Source organism: Marmota monax, unplaced genomic scaffold (assembly GCF_021218885.2).
Source record: "Marmota monax isolate L192 unplaced genomic scaffold, Marmota_monax_Labrador192_F-V1.1 WCK01_AAM20220418_F8-fsc00012, whole genome shotgun sequence".
Lineage (NCBI taxonomy): Eukaryota > Metazoa > Chordata > Mammalia > Rodentia > Sciuridae > Marmota > Marmota monax.
The window spans coordinates 8,676,420-8,702,019 of record NW_026695227.1 but is presented as its reverse complement, the minus strand read 5'-3'; the positions used below and the strand labels follow the sequence as shown (position 1 = coordinate 8,702,019).

Below are 25,600 nucleotides of genomic sequence, written 5' to 3'. Positions count from 1 at the left end.
ACTTAATTTTAACTAATACTGAGGTCTGAACTAGGCATAGGATCATGCCTGTACTATTTACTTTTGAAAAACACCTATCTTAAGAGGGGATGAGCATACCTTATTAGAAATGCATGAGACCCAAAGTGTTTCAGATTTTGGAGATTTTTTTTGTATTGTGAAATACTTGCATCGATTTTACAAGTTAAACTAACCAATACAAAAATCTGATATTCCAATATGTGCACTTTTTTGAGTGCCATGTTAGTGCTCAAAAAGTTTTGGATTTTGGACCATTTTCGGGTAGATTTTTGGATAAGGGATATCCAACCTGTTTGTAAAAAGAAGAAATTGTATCATTTCTTGAGTATATATAAATCAGTAAGGCCACCTTATACCTTTAATAATCTTAAATAACTAAAACCATTCTGAGTTCAAAACGTGTTTGAGAAATTCATAAAGGCACTTTGAAATATGTCTCACTAAGAAATCAAAGAGCAAAGGAACCTTCAGTTTTACAAGGCAGTGTGTTTTAAACAGAATTCACATGAGAACAGAGCAGGTATTCTTTTTAATCTTCTCATTGTTATTTTGTTTGTGTTTTATTGCAATATCCTCATCACCTACAACACAGCCAGGCACACAGAAGTAAATCCTGGGGCTGAGAGTATAGCTCAATTGTGGAGCACTTGCCTAGCATGCATGAGGCCTTGCTTTCAATCCCCAGCATCAAACAAACAAACAAGCAAACAAAACAAAACAAAACAAAACAAAAAAACCTCTTAACAAGTATAAATAAAAAGGGTAAGTTTTCTATTTGTAGAAAGTAATCAAGTATTATGACAGAAGTGTTCGAGTTTAAGGTTTTATTATTTTTGCCACCAGAATCAACTCATCTTCTTGAAGTAATTGATATGAATATACAGATGGGTTTGGAGGGACTGTGAGGGAAACCTAAGAGACAATTAAAATATAAAAAGGCTAAGCCTTTTAAGGGTGTGTCCTCAGTACCTACCTTGGGAATAGCCAGCTTGTCTTTTTCAGAGCTCTCTTCAGAATCAGAGCAGGTGTAGTTTTCACTGAAGGAAACGACAGGATTCACCCTGGGCTTGTGAATGGCGTGGAAGGTGAGTTGCGTGCTGAGCAGGTTGCTCACGGCCCTCAGGGACGTGCACACATTTGGGGGCAGAGAAGGGTCTGCCAGGAGGTCGGTAATGAGGCCATGCGCCTCGCCCATCACAGCAATATCCACAGTAATACTGGTTCCTGAAGACTGAGACACCAAACCAAGAGAACAGAGTAAGAAAAAGCCTGAGGCTGGGAGCACACAGAGTTAAACTGGGGTTTTTTCACTGGAAAATAAATGGACTAACTATATAAAATTCAGTATGATAAAATTCAAATCACATTTCTATTAGAAACTCTGCTAAAATATTCCCTGGCTTTTACTCTTTCTGTGTTCATGGCACATTTAAAAAATTTTTACATTTTAATTATCTTAATGTTTTAAATTGTCACATAAAATTATATATCTTTACGAGGTACTATGTCATGTTTCAATATATGTAAACATGGCATAATGTTCACATGAGGGTAAGCAGAACTATCTCCTCAAAATTTATCTTGTCTTTATGATGAAAACATTCAAATCTATTTTTCTAGTTTTCTGAAATATAGAGCACATTATCAGCATCTAATATCACATTACAGCCACCCTGTAGTACAAGAGAACAGCAGAACACCCATCTCCTAACTATGGCATATTTTTAAATGATAGAACTTGGAGAAGGGTAGAACAAAGTTTAAGAGATTAAAAAACACTAGTTTTTAAAGATAAGAAACTTCAGAGAACTGGAAAAACCTTCATGTCAAACAGTCCTCATGAAGAGCCTAACATTTTACATGTACATTATTTAAAATTTAATTTTGAAAGTAACATTAACATCCTATGAATTTTAATTTTATTAATATTTTAATGTGACACACAGCCTGCTATGGCAATTATTCAACTAATATTAATATTAGTGTTGCCTGAAAAGCAACTTAATTTTGTGTTCAGATTCACAATCTCTCTTCTTAGGGTTGGTAAATAAATAGATTTCAGCTCTAGAATTCTGTGACATACGTGTTATATTCTGTCAAAATCAGATCAGTTACTCTGTACTCACAAAGAAATGATGACTACAAGAGAGAGAGGACAGGAATGCCCTTGCCCTACAGATCAGGAGAGAATAGAGGCAGGGAGAGGGGGAACTGAGGGGGCGCAGGTGAAGGGTCAAGACCAGGAGGGAGAATGAAGCCTAGGGCAGGGAGCAGGGCACTGTTAATACTGAAACCTGTCTGGTATGAGCCACAAGGAACCCACCTAAATTTAATTTTTCATGACAGTTAGTGATTAGAGGAACAGTTCCAGAAATGGGAGGTTTTGCCTCCTAACTCTACAGCTCTCTAGCTGCATGGTCTCTCAAATCATTAGTATCTCCATGCTGCAATTTTATCCACAAATTAAACAGATAAAATAACAATTGTGCCAAACTCAAAAGGTAATCACAAGACTTAGAAAGAATTACACATGTAAAATGCTTAATATTGTGCAGGCAATTATTGGTCTTCAATGATGGCCATGATATAAACAATAATTATAAATAGTCATAGTAACTCTGAAGTTACTATTAAAAAAGAAGCTATAAGGAGTTTGGCTATGTATTCAGAGGAAAACAAACTTTAATCATTCTCTCACAATGAACTTAAGTGTCAAAGACATTAGGGTAAAATTATTAGAAAAACAAGGATATTTTATAATTTGGGGAATAAAACCTTTAAAAAATAATATGAACTCATAAGCTGCCAAGGAACCATCTGATAGATCTGACTGTATAAAGATATAAACATCTACATAAGAAAACATACCATAAGCAAATGAAAAAGGTTGTGAGAAAATGTTAACTACACAGAGAAGATAAAACAGATCAAATAAAGAGCTTCTAAAAATTAATGAAAGGAAGACGTGGAAAAAAAGAGCGAAGAGACAATTTAAATAAAATGAAAATAATCAAATACCTAAAAATTGATTTACTTCTCTAATAAATAAAATGCAAATTAATATGAGAAAAGCAACAATTACTTACCTAATTGGCCAAATAATAAAAGACAAACATTTATAATGGTTTGGGGAAAATGAGCGGTGAGTGAAAAATAGTGCAGTTATGTTTCAAAGAAAATTCTGCTGACCCTGTCAATTTGGAATTTAAATGTCTGTATCCTATAATCCAGCAAAACTAAGACATCTGGTCTAAAGAAATACTTCTGCAAGCATGTAAAGACATAAAAACAAGCTCACAAAGGGTATAGCAGTCTCTGGCAACAACAACAAAAGACGATAACCACTAAATGAAAATCCATAGAAAAGTACATGAACAAAGTTGTATTGTAACTGTATTTGAAACTTACACACACTTGTTTAAAAGATTTGGGTAGACAGACACGTAAATGATTATTTATATAAATGCTTAATAAATATTGTTCGGCAGGGTTAAAATGTATGCCATTAAAAAAAAGTGAGAGGCTGGGATTGTGGCTCAGAGGCAGAGCGCTTGCCTAGCATGTGTGAGGCACTGGGTTCAATCCTCAGCACCACATAAATACAAAATAAAGACACTGTTTCCACCTATAACTAAAAAAAAAGTGAGTATGTACCTTGAAAACACTCAACATCCATGAAAATATCTACTCTTTTAATGACTATAAGTAATGGAAAAATTGTTTTGCAAAGCCATCATAGAGAACAGATATGTATTTTACCACTAGAATAATAATAACAGCAATGACAATAATCATGACAACTGACATTTGCAGAGCATAAGGCTACAAAGTAGGTACAATGATTTACTTCGTTTTTGTTAGTCATAAATAACTTGCCCAAATCAGACAGCTGGAAATGCCAGGGTGCAAACACAAACATTTCGATTCCACAGCTCAAACTGTTCTGGACCAGTATGCTAAAATAAGTGTCAAATCTTTAAATCTTATGTTTCCATATGTATCTGTAATTATTTAATGTCTTGTTTAATCATAGAACCTGTGGTTTTTATCTCTGTTCACATGACTAATTATCTACTATGAACCAACAGAAAAATTTCAGTGCCATATTAAGTTTTAGGATATGTAACTATGCATGCCACATATGTACTTACATTGTTAATTTAAAAAAAAATATTCATGAAGATGTCACTCAGCTGGGTCACCACACCTTAACAACATGTACTTTCAAGTGCATCTCTAATAATTACACTTCTGGAAAAACTCCCCCGATGTTATCCTCTAAACTTGAAATGTCAATTCCTACCCATGTTGTTCTACTATTTAAACTAGTAACTTACTGGATGGCTTCCAAAAATATTTAAAATTTGAAGGCAATCTTTGTTTATAGAATATAAACTTAAGACTTTTTGACAATAAAATTATCAGTTTATGCTCTAATAATAAAGCATTTCTTAAAATATTTTCAGTATGCAATATCTACAAATCTGAAGAAAAAGAAGACCATACCATTGACAATTAAAATTAGAATTTTTAAAATATATTATTGGTGAGATGACAAGTCTCTAGTTTTATGCCTTGTTAATAGTATATTTTCATTTTTAAAATTAGAGATATATTTTCTATATAGTCAGAGAAAATAAATATTAAATTAAAGAATAACTTAAAAATAAGAACAGAATTGAAAATTCATCCTTATATGAACATGTTACATAACAATATAAAAAATAAACACATTGTACATTTCAATGTTAATATGCTGAGGCTTTTGTGAAATCAAAGGTCCTTAAGTGAAAACAAAGAAAAGAATCAGGCCAACAGGAATCAAATTATCCAAACTGAGATTGGCTAGGAACCAAAGTGACCACTTTTTCATTGTTGGGAAAAAAATGTCCTAGTTATTATTAAATCAATTCCCTGACTTATTGGATTTCTGATTGAAGAATAGAATTGTGGAAGTCATAAGTGACAGCATATATAAGAAGTTATCACCACCTTTTGGGATCAAATAACTAAAGGCGTCAATGAGGCATGAAATCTAAAACCAACAATCAGATTTGTTTGCAACAAACCTGCCAAGCCTAACCACAAATGAAATGCCAAAAGGCGGAAAGATAGGCTGGCTGCTGTTTCAGTAAAGAGCAGAGAAGCCATAAAGACATGAACACATCCACGAGTCACCATTAAGAATTTCAGGGGAGAGTGGCTTTGGTCATCAAAGTTTTTTGTTGCTTTAAATTACATACAAAATAAAAAAAAAATAAGAGACTCACTCAGAAGGTATTTCCACAACTATTCAACTTCAAAAATAATAATATAATTAAATTTCTAGACAGACCAGTGTTAGTCAGAAACGTTTCATTTAGCTAGTGAAATCTTAGATAGTTACAATAAACACTAAAAGTTAAGTTTATATAAAGGTCACTTTAAAGGAAAGTCTTAAACCAACACCCTGAAATCATCTTCTGGGGCAGTAACTAGCTACCCTAAGCATAAAACCACAGTTGAGTCTTGTTAAGGTGCAGAAGATCAAAAAAATCTTTTCCTTAAAAAAAAGTTGCCAAGCAATATAAAACATTCTACTTCACAAGCTTTCCTTATAATAGAAATATTTATATTTAACATTTAAGAAAATGCAAGTGTAATTCCCTAGACACCATTTAAATGACAACCAAATTTGGATTACTACCTTTAAATAGAAAATCTGGTATTTAAATCTGATAAACAGTGGAGGAAAGAGCAGTTTAATATATCAAGGCAAAAATAAAGGATTCTCTTGGCACATTTTCTACTTTTCAGTGCACCCACAGTTTTAAACATCTTCCTCTGTCCCCTTTATCTTTATCCAATCTACTTTACCATCTCCAGATGTCCTACCTAATGCTGGCTTTTGACCTTCACAGATATAAATGGTTGGGACTGCTTCCAAGTAACTTTTGTCATTATAAAATCAAAAAGCTGGAAAATGTGGGGCTATAAGTAAGAAGTTAAAAAGATAACAAATATAATCAACATTAAACATAACTCCCAGATTAGATATGTAGCTATTGACTCAATTACAGAAAATGGTTATCACTCTTACTGCTACTACTGTGCTACAGAGTTGACACTGCTGCACTGGTATGATAAAAGGGGAATCTTTGAATATATGTGGGGTTGAGAAAGAATTGCACTCTATAAAAGGCATAGAGTTTCTCAATTATCACAAGTTGCCAATTATAAAAAATTCTAACAAATAAGTCTATGTAATCAAGCCACTTACACAATGCAAAATACAATTAAAAATCTGCAATTAAGATGCCAGATTATTTGCTCCAGTACTGTTTTGGGTTCATATCAAAATATACAGATCAGAGAATTTCTAAAAGGCAGTGTCTTTGATAAGGTGTAGGAAATAACTATGGGAACAAGACAAGTGAAAACACAGATGCAAATGCACATCATTTTACTTAAAGTGAAGGTATTCAAAGGAACAACTGGAAAAAGACTGAGAAGGTAGTGTCAACAGAAACCTATTGTTCAAAAGAATTAGGAATATCATCTTGGAGGAGGGCAGGGTGAGGGTAATGCTTTTAGTTCTTAAAAATATTCCTTAGACTTTACGTCAATATACTCAAGTTACAAATCTGTTTCCTACATATTTTAAGGCAAAGGTTAAAATTGATAACTTAATGAAATAGGTTGAATACATCCTTGCCTAGAGGCAGCATATGAAATAATTCTTAAGTCTTCTGACTCAGTGAATCATTTGCTTTGGAAATTAATTCTAACTGGAGGAAAAGAATGAGAAGCAGCATAAAAGATTCTCTTCACAAGTCTATGTGAAACTTGAAGCAGGATTACACCTGCTAGAATACTAGAATTGAGAATGCATCTAGATAACCTGCTTGAAATGCTATATACCTTAACCTAGGCCATCCCAAAATATACATTGAGTTTTGTGATGGTTTCCAAAACTATGTACAGGCAATACTATCCAAGGGGATACTAAGGCTCTTCCTCTAAAATCAAAGACCTGGGCTGGATGAATCTCTTGATGATCCCTTCCAATTCTATACACCTAAATTATTTTCCTCCATAATACACGCATACACACATTAAAGAAAGAAGGAAGTAATTTAAAAACTATTTCTTGGAATCATTGAACATCTTAAATTTTTTAAAAATGACTTTAAAAAATATTACAAAAACTTAAAAAATTCTAGTTTTGCCAGGCGTGGTGATGCATGCCTGTAATTCCAAGTGTCTCAGGAGGCTGAGGCAAGAAGATCAAGATTTCAAAGCTAGTCTTGACAACTTAGCAAGGTCCTAAGTAACTCAGTGAGACACTGTCTCTAAATAAAAAGGGCTGGGGATGTGGCTCAGTGGTTAAGCATACCTGGGTTCATTCCCTGGTACAAAAGAAAACAAAACAAGGGAAAAAAAGAGAAAAAATTCTTGTTTCATTGATTGCTAATTTTGCCCCAAGCTCTAGATTACAGTATATTGCCTAGTTACTGATGCTTTTTCCTTTCTATAGTAAAATACCTAGTGTACACCAAGTGTTCACTGGGAACAGACTTTTCTCTGAAACATACACATAATTTTTTCTCTCTCAATACTCAGTTTTGTTTGGTCTCAAATCTGTTTAGATCAGTTGAATTCGTCATTGCAAATCACATATGCTAACAGGATATCCATTTACCAATGATATGAATTCACAAATGAAATTTCTTTCCTAGAAAACTAAGTTGAATAAATTTCCATAGACACTTTAAGTAGACTTCATAAAGGTTAGGCCCTGAAATAGATTTTCATTGAAGGAGGCAGGGAAGATATAATTTTAAAGGCTCCAAAGGAAAACTAACATATCTGAAGGATTTCCCAGTTAGAAAAACCTCTTAAGCTCCTAAGTCATTTCCACTATAAAGAGACGGAAACTGGCAATCTGTACAGTGAAGTATGGTTGTGGTATACATTAGAAAGAACTTGAACTGAAATCTATATGGTGGACACATACTCAGAAAAATTCTTGGCTCTTCATCAAAGATGTGCAAAAGCCTTTCTACTTCCATATCAAGTTAGAATACATTACTAGAGGTATGGAAATTTTTTTGTCAGATTTTGGATTCTCAACTTTTAGAACTTACTGAATTCCCCAACCAACTGCGGGCCCTAATTATCTTGAGACAACTCCACAGTACTTTTAACCTAACATTTCCTTTCACTTGAAATGAAGCATAACATAATAGTCATGCTAAAGCTCTTCATAACCATTCCTGGATCAAGAAAGGGAAAGTGAAACTTGGTTAATGAATTAGCACACAGGGAACAAGAAGGTACAAGTGCGTGTTTCATCACATGCAGAATGTGTGAGGCTGTATATGTGAGAAAGTGGGAGGCAAAGTTTGCAGGAGTTGGGATACGAGAGAGGAAGTTTCCTTTGTTCATCAGCATCACATTTTTATTTCACAAAATTGCTAAGGACATAGGATCTAAAGTCAGACTGCCTGTGTTCAAATGTCAGGGCTGCTAAAATTCGGGAAATTAATTTATCTCTTTACCCCTTGTTTTCTTAGCTCTAAAAGGGGGTTAATAGTAATACCTACTATGTAGTATTTCTGATGATTAAATGAAGATAGTAGAGAGATTATTTCTCTAGCAACGAAACCAAAATAAAACAATTTTTTAAAACCTCAAATATTCTCACTTCTTATCTAGGTAAATATAATCATAAAGATTGTACTCCCTATTCTCAAGTGCTCATAATAACTCTGAGATTAATTTGAGGCTTTTAAAAAGTAATTGTACAAAAGTCCAAGGCTGGTTGCACTGGTATGATTTATAACACAGTATGTGAAAAGAATTCTAAGAGCAGGCATCTTAGCTCTATTGTTAGAAGTATTTTTTTCTTTGTATTTAGTCATCCTGGGAGGCACCCTGGGAGGCAAACAGCATGGGAAGAACATTCTCAGGGTGAAAAGGGACTTGGGATAAGAGAGGAATAAACAGTACAAGAGATGACACATAAGAAGGAAGAGTCACTGGGACTTTTCTTACCCAACTTTGGTCCTCAATGCTGGGAAAGGTCGCCTGATGGGTTTTTGGAAACTATTGCCTCCTACATCTCTATAGAATAGTTTGCCATTTCATCCCCTCCAAATCTTTCCCTGGGAGTCTGTCAGTGATGCTAGGAAACAGTATGTTGGTCTTTGGTGTACTAAATTAATTTAAAAGATGAGTGGGACTCAATAAAATGATATTTGGTGTATTGATGGGTTCTGGCTTCAGAGCCAGCAAAATTGCATATGTGTTTATACTTTCCTAGGACCCATTTATAATTTTAGACTTGCAATTGGATGGGAAATTTTTTAAAAATGAAATCATGTGAAAATTTTGCAGTAACTCATTGTAGGCTGAACCTTGGCTAAAGGCCATCCTAAGGAAAACAGATGTTTGCTTATTTTAATTTTCTGTCAGGGAACATTAGTTTACGTTAGAGTTTTATTCTCAAGATAATATATATATGTACAGTAGGAGGAAAACTTATAGAGCCCTCCATGAAATTGATTTCCAACATTAACTCTATTGACAGGTCCCATTTGGGGGCATGGGACGTAGCAAACTCCAGTCATTGCTGGAATTCTTAACTTCCTTCTCTTTTTGTGTTCAAAGAATACTCAAATGTGACATAGAACATGGCTTGATGTCCTCTCATACTTCCCTACAATCTATGTATCTGCAAATAAACCATTACTGTCCCAACATTCTCTGTTTATTTTTTCTAAATATCTTTCAGACATTTAGTGAATTCATCCTGAAACTCAAAATTAACAACTACCATAGAACACTGATTTATTATTTAGAAAACAAAAGTTGTTAAAAACACTTACTCTATTTAAGCACCCATATTTTTGAGAAGATAACCTTAGCTGCCTTTGACCTTCTGCTGGTTCTGTATCTCTCTCTCCTAATTAGAAGATGGGGAAACTGGCACATGTGTGAGGAATTCTGACCATGAGCTCTTCATGTGGTTACTCACACAAATGAATGTGGGAAGGTGTGGTTAATATAAATTGCTACATAAATAATAAGACTATTTCTGTTCTTGGAAGAAGCAGCAAAGAGAACTGGATTCTCTGATATGAATAAGGGTATTTAAATATTGGAGGAAAATTAAGAATCTCTGAAAAAAAGTGTGAACTCAGAAAGTTGATCAATTTGGGGAATTTTTTGTTGAATTTTAAGAATTACTATTAAATTCTAAGAACTGTTTGAATTTGAGTATTCTGTTGGCTTAATCTAAAAACAATCTCAGTGGACAACAGATGGCAGTGTTCTGCCTTTTTAGAGAATCCTAATTGTCTCACCATCTCTTCTGGAATGACTTGGGGCTTCATCATTAACAGGCAGAGGTTAGTTGTTTTTTTTTTTTTTTTTCCCCACAGAAAACAAAAATAAACTAACAAGAGGATAAGTTCTATGAGACTATTGGTATAAATGAATAAAAAGATACAATTATACTTTATTTCTCAAGATCACAAAATTAATAAGCTTGTCTAGTCATATTTTTGTTTATTATTTTTTTTGCTGTGCTAGGATCAAACTGAGGAACTTACACAGGCTAGGTAAGGACTCTACCACTGAGCTATGGTCCACGTTCTACCTCTCTTGTTTTTAATAAGACCCTTTTCCACAGAACATTTGATGAAAATTTTTTTCATGTGAAATATTCTATTGTGATTACAATATTCCTAATAAAAAACATCAAATGTGCATCTGAACACAAGGGTTTTGTGAACCTTCAGTAATATTTGTCTTATCCCTACCGTACTACACTCTATCCAGCCTTGTAGGCAGTGGGCACTTAGGTATGCCACTGATTTACCTCTACTGCTGTAGTGCAGAATATCTGCCCTGCACTGCTCTAGTACTATCCAAACTCATCTCTATGTTGCCTGCTGAGGTATATCTTTATTTGAATTACTGGAAGCACTAAAAACAAAGACAAAGAAATGGAAAATCATGGGAGCTGTCTGTTCTGAGAAATCTTGCATCTCTACTACTTCTCGGACGTACGCACAGACTCTCTTTGGAATAACACCTGTCATAGTTCTCAATTCGACTTCTGTTCTGTGGTTCTGTGATGAAGATCTGCTTTCCTCCTTCAGGCTCTGAGTTGTACAAGAACAAAGGGAATGCTAAATTTCCTCTGCCAGTTCAAACCTGGAGCCTAGTATTTCTGGTATTAGAAATAATGAACACATAAGTAACACATTCCAATTTTCCATAGATCACTCCTCTCCAGTTCTGTGCTTTAAAGAAATGGAAAAGGGCAAATAAATCACAGTGCTCCAGGTACTTCCTTAAAACAAAGAAGCAGCTGTTGAAACACAGTCCATCTTCTAGCACAATTTTATGTTGTAATATCAAACTTAATTTCTTTAAAATTGAGAACTATGACAATGAAAACTAGACTCATAAATAAAACTAGCATTCAATAAGCTGATGCTAGAGTAGAAAATATTCAGAAAACAACTAACCTGCCAAGGAGAAGTAATAGTATTGATAAAGAAATTTTAAAAATTTTTCTGTAATCTAGTATATACAGGAAAAGAATAAGCCAAGAATTAGGGTATATGGATACTTTCTAGAATAAGAAAATCTTCTTGCTAGATCTAGGGGCAGAGAAAGAATGGCCCTTGGGTACAACATTCAGGTAAAGAGGACAGACACACTGGTGGACCAATCTGGAGAAATCTGAAGGAATAGCCCAAAGTAAGAATCCAAGCCACAGTCAAGAGTTTCAACTAATACCCAAACCTTAAAGAGAGCGACATTATAGTTTGGCATGGAGAGTGTAGCCAGGCTGACATTCAGGATCACAGCTTGGGCCAACAGGTAGTTAAGAATCTTTCACCAAGAAGAGAAGGACTTCAATTGGAGGGGATGCCAAAGTACTCACCTTTGACTAAACATGCAGTGCTCATAGAATAATTCAAGTTGCACATCGAGAGAGAGATATGGACTGGAAAGACACATTTGAGCATCATGACATACGTATGGTCATTTCAACAACATGCTGCCATGAAATGTGAAAAGAGAAAGGAGAAGAGGATTGAGAACAGACAAAATCCATGACAACTTTTAAGTGCTAAGCAGAAGAGAAATCCACACAGAAAAATCAGAGGAAGCAATTGAGAACTAAGAGTTACTATCAAAAGTGCCAAGGAAATGCATTTGTAAAGGAAGGAAGAAGTGGTCAGCAGTGACCAATGTTTGAGAGATCAGTAAATTCTGAGAAATGTCCAGTAGTTAGCATTGGGGAAATTAATGGGAACAAAGGAGAGAATAGGTTCAGGGAAGGGCCCAGGTTGCCAGTCACACTGCAGTATGAGCAATGAAAATCATGCAGACAACTCTCACGAAAACTAGATGTAAAATGGAAGGCATCCAGTCTGTGTGTGTGTGCGTGGGGTGGTATAAAGAGTTGCTGAGCATGGGAGCAAGAGCTGAGGTAGAAGGGGAGAGCTCACTAGCATGAGAAGTTGAAAGCAGTAAGGACAATGGGATAATAAGTAAATACAAATCCAAGAGAGGTGAGGCAGAGAGGCAGGGCAGCTGCCTTTTCCACAATAATGTAAGAGGAGTGTTTATAGATTTATAGGTGCGATGTTGAAGGAGTTCTTCCACTTTGGCTTTTATTTACTTTGTAAGCCAGGCAGCCAGTCTTTTGCTCAGAATGTGAGGTGCACAGTGGTGAGGTCACAGATATAAAGCAGACTAAGGAACTCTTCAAAGAAAAATAACAAAGAGCTGGCTGGATTCTCAGAACAATACTGAAGACCCCTCTGAGGTCACAGAGCATGGGCTCCAATCCTCTCCCTTTCTTTTTACACAGTGTGAAATTTCACGCAAAAAGGCAACAAAGTATTTTTTTAAAAAGTGATGAAGTCATGTCTGCCAGAGAGGAACAGAGAGGAAAGAAAGAAGACAAGACTGGCTAACTGGACTAGGAATCTGGCGAGGTGGAAGGACAAGTCCAAGGAGTACAGGTGAAGGGCAGGGCAGACAAGCTGGGAGAGGGAAGCTGGTGCCTGAGAAAGATGAAGCAGGATTCCATTTCTAACAGACTGGTCTCCATCCAGGGCATGGAAGAGTTTTGCTTTTTCTTAGCGGAAAACAGGTTTAAAAGGAAGCATGAGGCCAGATTTCAGATGCCCATGAATGAAAAACAAAGTTTTCTATTTATATTAGTTGGTGATTAGCTGATGAAAGATGTTCAAGAAGGAAAATGACATCAACATCATGCATGTTCAAGGAAGACAAGGTGAGCAGGGCTGCAGTAGTAGTCAGGATGTGGGAGTAGGGGTATCCGCAATGCCCATCGGCAGAGTGAAAAAGAGTGCAAGCAGCATCAAAGAGAATTGACTGCCCCTGCATACTGATCAGATGGGAGGCATGAAAAATACAACATAGGTACTCCTGTACCTCTTTTCTGTAGTCTATGATATTTTTAAAGCTGTCTTTCAGTAATTTATGTTTTAAGAGTTCCAAGCATTGCAAAAAAATATGTGAATAATTCACTTAATCTGTAAACCAAGGAAATGTTCTCTTTTTGATATCTCATGGTAGTAACTCTTATAATGTAAATAATCATGGGTAATGAATGCTCTCCATAGACCCCCTCCACATTTTTTTTTGTACTAGAGATTGAAACCAGGGGTACTTAACTACTGAGCCACATTCTCAGCACTTTTTATTTTTTATTTTGAGACAGGGTCTCACTAAGTTGTTGAGGCTGGCTTTGAACTCATGATCCTCCTTCAGCCTCCTGAAGGCTGAAGGATTACAGATGTGTGCCATTGTCTAAGCCCGAAATTGTATTCATACAGCAGCAAACACTTCACAATGTACTGAAAACCTCAACCAATTCTGTTTTCTATAACCAAAGACATTATAAACTAAGTAACAAGGTTTCCAAATTTAGAGGTAGAATTCCAAAACACAGGTAAATCAACATTTTTAGAACCCAGAATGCATTTTTTTTCTAAAGAAATGTTATAAATGATGAAATTCCGGAGTTAGCTTACAGAAAGCTTATGTAACCACATAACAAGTATATTAGCATTTCATTGTTCTTTGTTAAAAATTCTCTCTTCTTCAACTACATTACAATATTTTGACAGGAAAAATACATTTTATCAATGGTATGTATGGTTCAAAAAGGGAATATAGAGTCAATAGGAGAACATCCATTTCTGCTTCAGATTTTCAGCAAGTCCCAAAGGAGCATCTACTGAATTTCTAGTTCTGTCTCTACCCCAGGGCTATGGAGATGAGTGAACAATTGGGAACCTCCAAACAACCTGTGGTTTAGTGAATGATGTTTAGGAGAGTGAAAAAGATCAAAGGATAAAATATGAAACTGAGTATCACAACTTCCACTCCTTATCAGGGGAGTGAAAGACATCTGTTTTAAAGAGAAAGCAGTTGCTTCTCAAAACACCTGTATCTGGCCACTGGTCCTTTTTCACAAACTTTCAAAATGGACACCTTGAACATAGTCAGGTTATCATCTGTACCTCTCCTCAAAATAGCATGGAAACAAAAGAAAACAACACACCCACTTGTCCACAGAAAAGAATCCTGAGAAAGGTCAGGGATAGGTAAGGAACAGACTCCCCACCCAAACAGAAACCTCTGGTTTCTTGGCATTTCCCTCAAAATCCCAAGCCCATAAAACTCTCGTATCTGTGAAACCAGTCTTACCTTTGAAACATGGGCTTCAGGGCTCTTCAGTTTCCTGTCCTCCTCATAAAGAGTAGGGAACTCAAACTCCCTGGCCCTGAGAGTACTTATGGATCTGTTTCTCACTGCCTGGTTTTAAAGGATAAGGGGAGCGAATCTGTGACCAATTTTCACACATGGAGAGTACATGTGTACAAAAAACTGTGCACAATTGTTTTCCAAGATGCTACTCAGTTCCAAGGTGTCACTGTAAAGGGAATGACTTTCAATATTTGAAACTAGTGTATAAAAGGGTAAGTAACTCGACCCAAGTTAATTTTACCCATTGTGTTACTAATCACACCCCACATTGCCTGTCAGTATTTTGGGGTACTGTTCCTAAGTATGGTCACTTCCCTTTAATGATATGAAAATATCTGTGCCAAATTGTTACATACTTTTTCGTAATATCTTCCTACAATTAATCTTTTTCAACTTAAGCTCTCATTATCAAGGGAAACTTGTTAACATCGTCAGTAAAATCCAAGATTTCATGCTGAACTCTTTTCCTTCATAGCTTTTTTGAAAATGTCAAATTAGGCTCTTCCCAGAACTAAGCCTTAAGGAAGACCCACTGTAAATACTTCTTCATCAAGAAAAATGTTATTTGTTCTTTCTCCTTAATTTTCATATGTAAACCAGATCTTTTCTATTATTTGCCCCTGGAAGGAAAAACTTGTGAGCTCTTCTGGAGCCTTCTGTTACCATAATAGGAAGGCATTTGTCTTCATTTTCCTCTTAGGTGGTAGTGAAAATAAAATTTTATAATGGATCTGTCTACAACTCTGGGTTAATTACTTCACTTTAAGAAACTGGTTTCAGTTATAATCTTGTTATACTCAGAATGTTATGAGACAACTAAAAAATGGGATTATCCTAGAGTCAGCAGACCATGGTGTCTCATCAAGATATTTAACAGGCAGATGTTGGGCAGGATTGTCAAGGGTCTGTACGGGAAGCATTTCAAAATGATACTCCACTCCACACGTTTATCAAGAATGGGTTGCTGAGTAAAGGAGGAAATGAGGCAAGTCAATAAGTCATTTGGTCACAATGGTGAGTCACTCAGGATTTATGTCATAGATTTTTTTCCTTGTGGATATAATTGCTAGTTTGGTCAATGTTTCCATAGGCCCTTGTTATAGCAATAAAAGCAGATTTAAAAAGCACAAAGAACCAATAATTTATAATGATTTGGCATCAGTTCTTTAAGAAAAAAATCCATGAAAATAAGAGAAAATAACTTTAGGAGTGATTAATAAAATTAAAATGTTTAAAATATGTCCCTTCATCCCTCGACCCGGGGAATCAGGAGAAAGGATATGATGACCAAAAAAAAAAGATATCAAATTCCTGTTTAGCTATCATTTTAGTTCTATTTCAGCTCAAAATAAGAACATGAAACTGAAGCAAGGAACAAAATCTTTAATTAAACTGTGTCATAAGAATAAATAATCAAAGCTTTATTAAAACAGACACAGAATAATGAAACCATTCAGGTTCCAGCTTTGATGGCCAGATAGAGTATAAAATTTAATATACAGCGAGACAGAACTTTTAAAAAAAAGTCTCAAACTGTTTGTTGGCTTCAATATTTCAAGCAAATAATTTTAAGCTACTATGTAATCTCTATCATCAGCAACACAGTACACTGCTCAAAAGATGACAATGTCTTCTCAAATACCCATCAATCATGGTGGCAGCTGTTGGATCAACTAACCGCTTGGATGGTTGTTTCATGGTCTATGCTGACATTTGGAAATCAAGATGAATGTGTCCAGAGACATTCAGAAACACCCCAGTTCTGATCTCTCTTCAAAGTTTATGAAGTAGAGTCATAATTGACTCTATACCAATCATGGTAATTCTAACTCTAGACGAAGGGATTGGTCAATGATGAGTGGTCTAAGTCAATGTGAGTCCAGGAGACACAGAGACAGAGAACTTTGTGCTCCTAGAAAAGGAAATGCCTCCCTTCAGAAGGAAGCATGTTGCTGACAGTAGCCACGTGTGGATTACACGTGGAATCAGCAATCAAATGAAGCCAATATGTAGACAGTAGCACTGTAGAGAGAATAAAAACATAGGTCCCTTATGGTATTATTGGGCTATTGAATTTTGTAGCTCTAAAGTGTTTTCTCCTCTGAACTCCCTATTATGAAAGACAATAACATTTCTTTATTGCTATAGCTAGTTTGAGCAAAGTTTTCTTATTATGTATGGATGGAATTATCCTAAGTAATACTGGATTTTTTTTTTCAGGGGGTGGAGGGAGGTAGTGGGGATTGAACTCAGAGGCACTGTATTACTGAGCTAAAACCCCAGTGCTTTTAAATTTTATTTTGAGACAGGATTTTCCTAACTGGCCCAGGCTGGCTTTGAACTTATGATCTTCCAGTCAGCCTCCTAAGCCACTGGGATTATAAGGGTGTACCACCATGCCTGACACAGCATAAAATTTTTATTGAGTAAGTAAGTAGGTAGTAATGGAAATAAATTTTCATAATATATTTGTCTAGGTTAATCAATTAACCTGGGTTAATCAATTTAAGAAACTGGTTTAATCAATTTAAGAAACTGGTTTCAGTTGCAATCTTTTTATATTCAGAATGTTATGAGACCATAAAAAATAAGATCATCTAAAACCAGCTGACTCCTGTAGCCCACTAAGGGCTGGGATTGCTGAGCACTGGCTACTTTCTTCTAGTCAATTGATTTATTTCTATACAGCAGTGCCTAGCACATATCCACATCTGTGCCTCAATTACAAATTAACATGTGCCATAGATTTCAAGGTGATTTGCAATAATAAAAATGCTGCTCATTCATCTGCATGCCTGAGAAAAGACACCCTATGACACATGGGTGGATTGGGGAGATTATTAAATATGGAAAGTATTTTTTTAAATTTACTTTTCACCATGACAATACTTTATTCAGGCACCAAGCTCAGCAAATGTTACCTAGGTGTTTTCAGTTAATTCTTTTTCCAGGTCTTCTTGCCACAAAATATATAAAAGAAGTTATCCAGTCATTTATCTTGAGACTTTAATGCATTAGATATGCATTTCTAAATGTAGACAGGTCTTCATAATTCTCAACTTCCCTGTTTTATTGAGCAAATAATCTTCTTTTGTAAAAATATCAATATCCTACTTTTTGTTCTTCTAGTCTCATCCTTCTAATAGTGTTAGTGTATCTCTTCCTCTTCTTCCTCTTACCCTAAAAATACTGTTAGCATTTCCCACTAATAAAACCGTTCTTTAGTCCGTTCTGAGGTGCCATCTGTTTTAGGTTTTGTTTTAAAATTCTAACCTATTAGAATTTAGAAGCCCCAAGAAGGAGAGCTCTGTTGTCACAAATTCTCCATCATGTGCAACCAATGTGTTAATTATCCTGGGTAATGACAACATTCCTGGCTTCCCAGATCATGGACGGTTTCTTCTCCTCTGGCCTGACTTTTCTCCATTTTGTCAGGTAACACTCTCTCCACCTGCTTTGCTGGTTCTTCCGGTCTCCTTAGTTATCATTCCTTTTAATTTTTTTTTCTCACTTTAGTGTTCACCCTTCCTTCCCAGCTCTCACCCCACATTATAAGGAAGACCTGCTATTTGTAGCTCTAACATGGGCCGCTTCTCTGAGACTGGCCAGTTCCATCTGAGATATTCCAGGGCTAGTTCATTTTCAACTTTCCAAAGACAATACTTTAAACCTCTATCTTTTCAAATCCTTTCTGCCTATCATTTCTTTCTTGGCTAACAATAAAATCACTCACAAAAAAAAACTGTGCATATCCAATCCCCAAAAACTAAGAGCCAAATGTTTTCGCTGATTACTGGACGCTGATCTATAATGCAGGGGGTATGGGAAGAATAGAGGAACTTTGGATTGGGCAAAGGGGAGGGGGGAAGAGGTTATGAGGATAAGAAAGATGGTGGAATGAGACGGACATCACTACCCTAGGTATATGTATGATTGCACAAACGGTGAGTCTCTACATGGCGTACAACCAAAGAATTGAAATGTTGTGCTCCATTTGTATAGGATGAATTAAAATGCAGTCTGCTGTTATGTACAACTAAGGAGAATGAATTTTAAAAATGCAAAAAAAAAAAAAAAACTGGGCATATCAGTTCTTGTTTTTGGGGAGAGGGTTGTTTTTTAAACTTATGTTTTGCTTTCTCAACTCCAACATTAAATTGGTCACAGGATCTCAAAATTTTTACCAAAGAGTCTTCAAAATTCTTTCACCCCTGCATTATGCTACCTCTCATTGTTTCACATGAGGATAGCTGATAGCTGCAAATTTTTTCTTCCCATTTTATTCTGTCATAGGCTCAGTTTCCCAAGTACAAAAACATCAAGAAGCTGCCTTTCTACTCAATAATTTTCCAAAGTGGGAGAACAAGTTTCAATTTCTTGGTATGGCGTTAAGTGTTTTAATGTTTAACTCTACCACCTCTTTTCCAGTTACACCTCCATATACTCTACCAACATCTCCTTCCTCCAAACATCCCTGGTTATCTCCCCAAATATGGTCTCATGCTTTGCGTGTTGTGTTACTTATATTGAGGGTTTTGTTTCTCTCGTCATTTCTAATGATCTAGATCTAACTTTAAAACATAAAAATTATCTCAGCTGTATTCCTAAACAATCAAATCAATCACTTCAGCCTGGAGGTAGCCATAGTGCCTGGGCAGCCATCTCTTAGAATACTGTGCTATTGCTAATTGTGACCAAGTTCCTTGCCAGATTGTTAATGTAAGGGCAACAACAGTTTTATTCCTTTTTATACTCTTAGGGCTCGGGATACTGTAAGAACTCAAAAACAAAACAAAACAAAACAAAAAAAACCCCACAATTGTTAAATGAATGAGCTCTAATTGCTTTCTAACACAATATGCTCTTCTTACAAATTATTATTCTTATCAGCCTGAAAAGAGTGCTTCTCTGGTCCTTGTATTTAAGCAAGACCTCCTTCCAGTCCTTACAACTTCCTTTGGAGAATTCCCTTACTTAAGGCAAGTGTCTGAAATAAGCACACTCTATCCAGCAGCAATTCCTGAGAGCAACGAACCAAAAGCAAAGCACACTCGTTTCCTTTGGATTTTCCCTGAATTTCATTTGGCCCTGACTATTTAGCTCATTGCTCATTTTCAGAACTCCTTTTCATGTTAGTACTCAAGCACAGGTGACACATCACACACAAAGTGGTCTTTCTTTGTAGCAACAAAACACATCATTAGAAAATCCTAGAACATCAAAGGAAAAAAAAATGACTGAACAGATTTTGACTCACTGCAAACAGTTTGATACTGTAACTTTTTAAAATAGAATGGCTATAGAGAACGCTCAATTTTCTTTTCTTTGGCATAAACTAAACACCTTTAAAGAGAGGTATTATAGAGATCCAGTCCATCCCTGGGATTCCTGAAACAATCTTATCTTTTGAGCTTTCCACTGTGATCAGCACATAGGGGGTCCCATGTGTGATTACAATATTTTTTCTTCCTTCAGAATTGGGAAATGGAAAAAAATCCTCAAATCTAAACTTACATCCTTAAACAGATGAGATTAATGGCACTTTTCCACAATATAATCCACCTACAATTGTGAATAATTGTGTTTCTGCCTGGAGGACTTACTGGTATCTGTGAGATTTTATTCCATATTGAAAATGCTGGATTAAAAATATGTCTGTCATAAAGAGCCTATTGTTGTAAACATTTCTGCTGATGAGTAACAGGGAATATGAGAAAGGAGCAGCTGGAAAGGGAGAGTTTATTTCAGTGAAACTCTAATGTGCCCGACTGGCAAGCTTGAGTTTTCCAAGCTGGCAGATAAAACACCGACATTGATAAGGATACATAAAGCTAATGGCAAGATGACAGTAATCATTAAAATTATTTAGTTCTCTTTACTCTGGGATTATGCTAACCAAGCAAACTTCTGATATCAGTGTCTTACCCTTAGCCTATCCATCTACCCAATCCCTTCCTTTTAGCTACACTCGGGTCTCTCCTTGGCAAGGACATCTCTTCACTTTCTTTAATCCCATATCCTTCACCTGAGCTCCACATCCCTATCAACTACCATCCAATTTCTATACCAAAATTTTTGAAATAGTAAGGACCCAATTCCTTCATATTCTTACTTTCCCTCCATATCCCAATCCATCAAAGCCTGGGTCCTAGGAAAACCCTTAGAGAATAGTCCTTGTTATTATCACTAGTATTTTTTAATTACCAAATTCAAATAATATTTTTCTGGTCCATTTCTGGAACTTGTTCTCACAACTGTGCAATATTTGTGACTTTGTGTGTGTGTGTGTGTGTGTGAGAACTTCTGTCTTCCTTCAGCTCACACCTCTGCCTAACTAGTTCTTTCCCTATCTCTGAATATTCTTCCTCCTTTTGCCCCTCATTCCCCATCTCCCAATAGTTAAAAATTTTACATTTTTATCGATGCATTACAGTTGTACAGTTTGATGAGCTTTGCTGTTATGTATTTGTACAAGCACACACCATAACAAAACAATATAATTTGGCCAATGTCACTCCTTAACACTTTCCCTACTCCCTCCCCACCTTTCACCCTTTGATTCTTTTTTCTACTGACCTCCCTTTGACTTTTAAGAGATCCACCCCACCTTTTTTTCTTCTTTTTTCCTTTTTCCTTTCTAGCTTCCACATATGAAAAAAAAAAAAAAAAAAGACAACCCTTAACCTTCTGAGTTCTGACATATTTCCCTTAACATTATGGTCTCTGGTTCTATCCATTTTCCTACAAAGGTCATCATTTCATTTTTCTTTATGGCTGAATAAAACTTCATTGTTTGTGTGTGGGGTGTGTGTGTGTGTATGTGTGTGTGTGTACGTACACATACATCACATTTTCTTTATCCATTCATCTGTTGATACCTGGGTTGGTTCCACAATTTGACTATTGTGAACTGTGCTACTATAAACATGGGTATGCATTTATCACCATACTAAGATGACTTTAATTATTCATGATGAATACTGAGAAGTAGTATAGCTGAGTCATATGGTAATTTTATGCCTAATGCTTTGAGGAGCCTCTATACTGATTTTGATAGTGATTGTACTAATTTACAGTGCCAATAGTGTAAAAGTGCTCCTTTTTCCCACATGCTTTCCAGTATTTACTATATTTTTATCCTTGATGACTGCCATTCTGACTGCTGTGAGGTGAAATCTCAGTGTAGTTTTGATTTGCATTTCCCTGATTGTTAATGATGTTGAACATTTTCTCATGCATTTGTTGGCCATTTCTTCTTTTGACAGGTGTTTGTTTAGTTCATTTTGCATTTATTAGCTGGGTTGTTTTCTGGTGAAAACAGCTCTTTATATATTCTAGATATTAATCCTCTGTCAAGAGTAGCAAAAGACTTTCTCCCATTCTGTGGGTTCTCTCTTCATATCCTAATTGTTTTCTTTGCTGTACAGAACCTTTTTAACTTGATGCCTCCCATTTATTAACTCTTGGCATATTTCCTGAACTTTAAAGGTCCTACTTAGGAAATCACTAGAGTGTTGACCCTATGTTTTCTTCTAGGAGTTGCACAGTTTCTGGTCTAATTCCCAGGTTTTTGATCTAATTTTCTCCATCTCCCAACATTTTAAAAGCCATTCACAGAGGTTTCACTTCATAGCCTGTGTTCTTTTCATTCCACAAATTCCTTCTTAATTTGTTCACTTATTCTCATAAGATCTATACTATTTCTCCTTGCTGACAATCCCTAAACTATGTCCTGCCCTCAACTTATGCTCAAAACTTTGTCCTATCACTGAATTCTAGGAGGAGATGACTCCTCAAAGCCTGCCACCCAAATTTTACATTCTCCGACTTTGCATAATCTCATTCAGGGGCTCCAACTTCCTTCAAATCCACACTTGAAGCCTTTGTCTTCCCTTCCTCATTTCCTGAATCACTGAGTTCTGTTATTTTTCTCTTCTTACCCATTTTACAAACTTTTGTTCCAACAAGTTTCACTAATTATATGTTCCATATGCTGTTTTAATCATACAAAACTTGGTGAAGATAGTTACTTGTGCTTAGAAGTTCAAATTTTCCTGCACCCCAGCCCTCACTATCACCTTCCCTTGGCTTATTCCTAATATGATATGACCTTTAATTCTTCTAAAAACACTTTCTCTGACTCCCATTACACCCAAGACTAGCTAGGGTACCCATTATCAGTATTCTCCAAACACTCTCATTATATATCAATCATCACACTTAACTCAAATGATTTATCTAAATATGCTCCATCAGCACTATACTTTATATTTTCTTTAATTTTATCACTAGTCCTTACCACAGTACAGGATACCTATTAAGTACATATTCCAAGTTGGATGAGAAGAATAATTTCCAATATTCCTACTCAGAGTAGGATAACTACTGTTGATAATGATGAATTGAACTTTTCAAAATAGCTAGTAGAGAAGTTTTGAATGTTCTCCACATTAGGAAATGATAAATTTTTGAGGTGATGGATATGCCAATTACCCTGTTCTATTCATTGCACAATGTATATATGTATTTAATTGTCACTTTTTACCCCATAAATAGGTATAATTTTGTGTCAATTAAAAAGCTAAAACTTTTAAAAATCAAAGATTGCCAAATTAATAAATACTTTTATTTATCCACTAATTTGTTTGTCCAGACAGACAGGTAGTTAGCCTGGCCCAAGAGTATAGTCCTGGGATTAATTTCTAAAAGCAGCTTCCAGCATTCCTAAGTTGCTCTCTTTCTTTTGTATATGAATCTCCAGATTTTTTTGTTTTTAAAGATTCCATTTTTTCCTCCCTCAAAAAGGTGGAGGGAGATGATCAGGCTGCATAGGGCAAGTTGGTGAGAGCAAAGCTGTCTGTAGTATGCTCAGGTCTTTTGCATGTAAAGTATTTTTCAGTGAAATATATTTGTTTTACTCTGTGTTTGAAGTGTAGCACTGCCAAGTTGTATATACGCAATAAATGTGTATGCAACATACCATATTATTATACAATCAAAAACTTATTTCACAACAAAAGAAACTGAATTAACAATATAATTTTTCCATAGCTGAGAAATAAATGAGACATAAGTTTACAATTTTAGGATGGGGGTGGTACAATACACCAAAAAGGACTATCGGTCCACTCAGCAACACATTGTTTTAATTCTGGTAGTGTTCAGGCAAACCTTGTTAGAGAAGTAAATATGAATAATTGCCATTATAACATCAACAATGGCAACACTTGTGCCTGGAACAAGTGCTCTGTGCTTTTGAAGTGGACAGGGAGCTGGGACATGAAAAGTAGGACACAGCTATTATCACCAAAGCTTTCCTAGGTTTGTCCCTGGGGAAGCATGAGGCACGTGTCACAGACCTACCATGACCTGAATACTGTCAGGATTATGCACAAGTATGCTCTGTATGAAATATCTAGGAATTCATTTCCAAAATCCATGTAGTCTACATAATATCTTGGAGTGGATGATTTAAATTTGTGTCCCCCTCACTTCCATCACCCTGTCCATTTGGATTTCTTGAAACTTTTCTCCTAAGGGTTATACTTTGATGTTGGTCCTGTGTTCCCTGCTGCTGACCTCATGCCACTTCACAGACTTGGAGCTTGCTCATGAATACAACATACAGATCAGATCGTGCCCCTAGGTGCCCCCTGCTCCTGCATTTAAAAGGGGGAAAGGGTCAGAAGAAAGAGATTCTTCATCCCTTCTTATGTTCCTAAATCCTGAAGCAGAAGCAGAAATTGAAATTGGAATGAAACAAATACTGTGCCTGGAAATTCCACTTTCACTCTTAGTGCTTACATTTGGAAACTTCTATGGCAGAGCCTATATGCATTTAATGCATAGCATGTCAAGAGAGAATATTTCATTTGCAGCAGAACAGAGGATTTGCAAAATGGCTCTAGGACAAGCCAGTGGCTTTACCATCCATAGACTATGTTGACATCAACATGACAGCCTAAGATATTTGATTCCAGAGATGATCAGTTCCACTGTAAGTGCCCAATTACGACACCAGCGCTGGCATAAGATTAAAACTAGGTAACACATAAGGTATTTTTAAGGCCTTTTTAGTCTCCAGACTCCAATGTCCTTGACATAGTTGATGCTTCTTATTTAAGCATAGCACAGAGAACAGGGTACCAAAACTTCTACCTGAGATGGGTATCACATCACCAACTTCAGGTGAAGTTAAGGAAGACAGAAACCTGAGAGACACAGCTCAGTTCAAACTTAATATGTCAAATTATTACTATGAAAAATACTAGTTACAGCAAGAATGACAAAAAAAACCAAAAACCAAACCTTAAATCTTTTACATTGTTTTTCATTTTCAAATTGGCTCTGGAAATCAATTCATCCAATTAACCATGCCAGAAATAGACATATTATGAAAATAACGTACTTGAGAAAAGAAGTGAATTCAAAGTTTGACAAATCCCAGACATGAAAATAAAGTAAAATGTGAAACTTCTGGCAGTGGGAAGGGATGAGGCCTGCAGAAGACAGGTAGGTCAGCCAGCCTCAGAGTGTGACCTAGAGGTTGGTTTCTGAAAGCAGCTTCTAGCATTTGAAAGCTCCTTTCTTTGTTCTATATGAGAATCTCCAGATTTTCTAAGAGTTCCATTTTCTTTGGTCTCCCAAAATTGGGGAGGGAGGAGGAAGATCAGGCCTCATGAGGCGAGTTGGTGAGAGCAAGGCTGTTTGTAATATGCTCAAGTCTACTGCACCTGAGGTATTTCTCAGTCCTGGGATCAATTAATAGAAT

General features: G+C 36.0%; 1 protein-coding gene across 2 annotated transcripts in view; it reads right to left on the bottom strand.

The window, feature by feature from the left end:
• Positions 1-25,600, bottom strand: part of Pde3a (phosphodiesterase 3A) — a 316,815-nt gene that overhangs the window by 59,751 nt on the left and 231,464 nt on the right. For both annotated transcript variants that reach the window (XM_046435730.2, XM_046435731.2), the window contains one exon: positions 995-1,252. In XM_046435730.2, coding sequence (XP_046291686.1) covers positions 995-1,252 — 258 coding nt within the window. The remainder of the gene's footprint in view (positions 1-994; positions 1,253-25,600) is intronic.